The following is a 5,207-nucleotide window of genomic DNA, read 5'->3' on the forward strand; positions in this document are numbered from 1 at the left end:
TTATCTGACCACAGTGTCTACCATAACTACTGTACACAGCTGCTGCTGGACCTCTCACTAAACCAACATTTATTACTGACTGAAGGGTTTTCTAGTCCCTTCTTCTATTTATTTTGTGGGGGTGGTGTGGTGGGTTGGGTTGTGAGTTGGGTTGGGGTTGTGGGTGAGGTTGTGAGTGGGTGTGGGGTTGTGGTTGGTGGGGGGGGGGGGGGGTTGTTGGTGGGGTTGGGGTGGGGTTGTGGTTGGTAGGGTGAGGTAGGGGTTGTAGGTGGGGTTGTGGTTGTGAGTGGAGGTGAGAGTGGGGGTGGGGGTGGGGTTGTGGTTGGTGGGGTGGGGTGGGGGTGGGGGTGGGGGTTGTAGTTGTTGGTGTGGTTGTAGATGGGTTGTGGGTTGGGTTGTGGGTGGGATTTGGGGTTGTGGGTGGTGTTGTAGTTGTGGGTGGGGTTGTAGTTGTTGGGGTTGTGGGTGGGGTTGTAGTTGTTGGTGGGGTTGTGGGTGGGAATGTAGTTGTTGGTGGGGTTGTAGTTGTGGGTGGGGTTGTAGTTGTGGGTGTGGTTGTGGTTGTAGTTGTTGGTGGGGTTGGGGTTGTAGTTGTGGGTGGGGTTGTAGTTGTGGGTGGGGTTGTAGTTGTTGGTGGGGTTGCTGTTGTGGGTGGGGTAAGGATTGTGGGTTGTGGCTGTTGGTGGGGTTGGGGTTGTTGGTGGGGTGTAGTTATGGGTGGGGTTGTAGTTGTTGGTGGGGTTGTAGTTGTTGGTGTGGTTGTGGGTGGGGTTGTTGGTGGGGTGTAGTTATGGGTGGGGTTGTAGTTGTTGGTGGGGTGTAGTTGATGGGGTTGTAGTTGTTGGTAGAGTTGGGGTAGTTGGTAGGGTTGTGGTTGTGGGTGGGGTTGTATTTGTGGGTGGGGTTGGTGGGGTTGTAGTTGTGGGTGGGGTTGTGGTAGTTGGTAGGTTTGTGGTTGTGGGTGGGGTTGTAGTTGTGGGTGGGGTTGTGGTTGTTGGTGGGGTTATAGTTGTTGGTGGGGTGTAGTTGTGGGTGGGGTTGTGGTAGTTGGTAGGGTTGTAGTTGTGGGTGGGGTTGTAGTTGTGGGTGGGGTTGTGGTTGTTGGTGGGGTTATAGTTGTTGGTGGGGTGTAGTTGTGGGTGGGGTGTGGTTGTTGGTGGGGTTATAATTGTTGGTGGGGTTGTGGTAGTTGGTAGGGTTGTGGTTGTGGGTGGGGTTGTAGTTGTGGGTGGGGTTTGTTGTTGGTGGGGTTGTGGGTGGGGTTGTAGTTGTTGGTGGGGTGTAGTTGTTGGTGGGGTTGTGGTTGTTGGTAGGGTTGTAGTTGTGGGTGGGGTGTAGTTGTTGGTGGGGTTGTGGGTGGGGTTGTAGTTGTTGGTGGGGTGTAGTTGTTGGTGGGGTTGTGGTTGTTGGTAGGGTTGTAGTTGTGGGTGGGGTTGTAGTTGGTGGGGTGTAGTAGATGGTGGGGTGTAGTTGTTGGTGGGGTTGTGATTGTGGGTGGGGTTGTGGTTGTCGTTGTGGGTGGGGTTGTGGTTGTGGTGGGGTTGTGGTTGTTGGTGGAGTTGTGGTTGTGGGTGAGGTTGTTGTGGTTGTGGGTGGGGTTATAGTTGTTGGTGGGGTGTAGTTGCTGGTGGGGTGTAGTTGTGGGTGGGGTTGGGGTTGTGGTTGGGGTGTAGATGTTGTTGTGGGTGGGGTATAGATGTTGGTGGGGTTGGGGATGTGGGTGGGGTGTAGATGTTGGGGTTGTGGGTGGGGTGTAGATGTTGGTGGGGTTGGGGTTGTGGGTGGGGTATAGATGTTGGTGGGGTTGGGGTTGTGGGTGGGGTGTAGATGTTGCCTTGCCTGTATGTTGTTAGTGGGGTTGATTGATTTTGATAACATGCCAACAATGCTCTTTAGTCAACGATGTGTGTCAGTGAGATGCGGGTCAGCGTCTCTATCTGACCCCCCTTTCTCTCTCTCCTCCTCTCCCTCTCTCTCCCCCTCTTTCTCTCTCTCTCCTCCTCTTTCTCTCTCTCTCTCTCCCCCTCTTTCTCTCTCTCCCCCCTCTTTCTCTCTCTCCCCCTCTCTCCCGTTCTCTCTCCTCCTCTCCCTCTCTCTCCCCCTCTTTCTCTCTCTCTCCCCTTCTTTCTCTCTCTCTCTCTCCCCCCTCTCTCCCTTTCTCTCTCCTCCTCTCCCTCTCTCTCCCCCTCTTTCTCTCTCTCCCCTTCTTTCTCTCTCTCTCTCTCTCCCCCTCTTTCTCCCTCTCCCTTTCTCTCTCCCCCTCTTTCTCTCTCCCTCACTCTCTCCCCCTCTTTCTCTCTCCTTCTCTCTCCCCCTCTTTCTCTCTCCTTCTCTCTCTTCCCCTCTTTCACTCTCCCTCACCCTCTTTCTCTCTCCCCCTCCCCCTCATTCGCTCTCTCCCTCCCCCTCTTTCTCTGTCTCTCTCTCTCCCTCCTCTCTCCCCCTCTCTCCCTTTCTCTCTCCCCCCCTTTCTCCCTTTCTCTCTCCCCCCTTTCTCTCTCTCTTGCTGTTCCCTCTCTCCCCCCTCTCTCTCCCCCCTCGCTCCATTTCCGTCTGACAACTTGCTGTTTGCTCCCCCTTGTTTATACCACCTGATATCCCCTCCTCTCTGTCCTCTATCTCTCCTTCCCTCTCTGTCTTCTATCTCTCCTTCCCTCTCTGTCCTCTATCTCTCCTTCCCTCTCTGTCCTCTATCTCTCCCCTCCTCTCTGTCCTCTATCTCTCCTTCCCTCTCTGTCCTCTATCTCTCCCCTCCTCTCTGTCCTCTATCTCTCCTTCCCTCTCTGTCCTCTATCTCTCCTTCCCTCTCTGTCCTCTCTCTCCCCTCCTCTCTGTCCTCTATCTCTCCTCCCCTCTCTGTCCTCTATCTCTCCTTCCCTCTCTGTCCTCTATCTCTCCTTCCCTCTCTGTCCTCTATCTCTCCTTCCCTCTCTGTCCTCTATCTCTCCCCTCCTCTCTGTCCTCTATCTCTCCTTCCCTCTCTGTCCTCTATCTCTCCCCTCCTCTCTGTCCTCTATCTCTCCTTCCCTCTCGGTCCTCTATCTTTCCTTCCCTCTCGGTCCTCTATCTCTCCTCCCCTCTCTGTCCTCTATCTCTCCTTCCCTCTCTGTCCTCTATCTCTCCTTCCCTCTCTGTCCTCTATCTCTCCTTCCCTCTCTGTCCTCTATCTCTCCTTCCCTCTCTGTCCTCTATCTCTCCTTCCCTCTCTGTCCTCTATCTCTCCTTCCCTCTGTCCTCTATCTCTCCTTCCCTCTATGTCCTATATCTCTCCTTCCCTCTCTGTCCTCTATCTCTCCTTCCCTCTCTGTCCTCTATCTCTCCTTCCCTCTCTGTCCTCTATCTCTCCTTCCCTCTCTGTCCTCTATCTCTTCTTCCCTCTCTGTCCTCTATCTCTCCTTCCCTCTCTGTCCTCTATCTCTCCTCCCCTCTCTGTCCTCTATCTCTCCTCCCCTCTCTGTCCTCTATCTCTCCTTCCCTCTCTGTCCTCTATCTCTCCTTCCCTCTCTGTCCTCTATCTCTCCCCTCCTCTCTGTCCTCTATCTCTCCTTCCCTCTCTGTCCTCTATCTCTCCTTCCCTCTCTGTCCTCTATCTCTCCCCACCTCTCTGTCCTCTATCTCTCCTTCCCTCTCTGTCCTCTATCTCTCCCCTCCTCTCTGTCCTCTATCTCTCCTTCCCTCTCGGTCCTCTATCTCTCCTTCCCTCTCTGTCCTCTAGCTCTCCTTCCCTCTCTGTCCTCTATCTCTCCTTCCCTCTCTGTCCTCTATCTCTCCTTCCCTCTCTGTCCTCTATCTCTCCTTCCCTCTCTGTCCTCTATCTCTCCTTCCCTCTCTGTCCTCTATCTCTCCTTCCCTCTCTGTCCTCTATCTCTCCTCCCCTCTCTGTCCTCTATCTCTCCTCCCCTCTCTGTCCTCTATCTCTCCTCCCCTCTCTGTCCTCTATCTCTCCTTCCCTCTCTGTCCTCTATCTATCCTTCCCTCTCTGTCCTCTATCTCTCCTTCTCTCTCTGTCCTCTATCTCTCCTTCCCTCTCTGTCCTCTATCTCTCCTCCCCTCTCTGTCCTCTATCTCTCCTTCCCTCTCAGTCCTCTATCTCTCCTTCCCTCTCTGTCCTCTATCTCTCCTTCCCTCTCTGTCCTCTATCTCTCCTTCCCTCCCTGTCCTCTATCTCTCCTCCCCCTCTGTCCTCTATCTCTCCGTCCCTCTCTGTCCTCTATCTCTCCTTCCCTCTCTGTCTCCCATCCCCTTCTCCCTCCTTATCTCTCATGTGCTCCTCCCCTCTCTTTTCCTTCCTCTACCTCTTTCCTTAACTATATATGTATTCTCTCTCTTCTAGACTGGCAGATCGCCACCCTGTCCTTGTTGCTAGGTGGAGCTGCTCTGGTCCTGCTCTCCTTCCTGGTGGTCCTGGTGTCAGTGTGTATCGGCTCTCGGAGACGCTTCAACAGACCTGTCGCTGTCATGCTGTTCGCTGCAGGTGAACACACACACACTCACACACACACACACACAACATTGCTGTACAATGTACAATTCCTATCTACAAACAGGCTCTCAAAGTGCTTGATAGGAAGCCCAATAGCCATCATCACTGTTACATCCTCAGAAAGCATGAGCCCCTGAGTTGGGAACATCTTGTGCAGTACACTGACGCATGTCTTGTATTCAAGATCTTAAATGGCCTGGCACACACACACAATTATTTGTCTCTATCTTCTGATATCATATTCCTTGTTAGACAGTTAATTCATACGTAATATGCATATATCTCTCCCTCTTCAATTTCCAGTATGTGTATGAGATGTCCTCTGTTTCCCTCTGCTGCAGTGGTGTTGCAGGGCTGCAGTCTGGTCCTCTACCCCATCAAGTTCACTGAGACCATCAGCATGAGCATATACCACGAGTTCAACTGGGGTTACGGCCTGGCCTGGGGCGCTACCATTTTCTCCTTCGGTGGGGGGATCCTCTACTGCCTCAACCCTAAGAACTATGAAGACTACTACTGACCCTGCTGGACTGTACCACTGTGACCCCCCCTCCCTCCCCCCCTGTAGTCGCTGGCTGTCATACATATCCTATACTGTATAATGCTAATGCTCGCTAGAGAGACAGGTAGACACAGAGAGATGCACACACACACACACACACACGTCAGCATACAGTATTTCCTGTGGAAGCAGGCAGAGGCTCAGTGCTGGGGTGGATGGATG

At 53.2% G+C, this 5,207-nt stretch overlaps 1 protein-coding gene across 1 annotated transcript in view; it reads left to right on the forward strand.

Moving 5' to 3' along the window:
* LOC139402735 (transmembrane protein 47-like) overlaps positions 1–5,003 on the forward strand; it is a 14,807-nt gene extending 9,804 nt beyond the window's left edge. The window contains exons 2-3 of the mRNA XM_071146644.1: positions 4,334–4,474; positions 4,825–5,003. Of these exons, the coding sequence (XP_071002745.1) occupies positions 4,334–4,474; positions 4,825–5,003 (320 nt within the window). The remainder of the gene's footprint in view (positions 1–4,333; positions 4,475–4,824) is intronic.
* The last annotated feature ends 204 nt before the right edge of the window (positions 5,004–5,207 follow it).

Source organism: Oncorhynchus clarkii, unplaced genomic scaffold, assembly GCF_045791955.1.
Source record: "Oncorhynchus clarkii lewisi isolate Uvic-CL-2024 unplaced genomic scaffold, UVic_Ocla_1.0 unplaced_contig_3571_pilon_pilon, whole genome shotgun sequence".
NCBI lineage: Eukaryota > Metazoa > Chordata > Actinopteri > Salmoniformes > Salmonidae > Oncorhynchus > Oncorhynchus clarkii.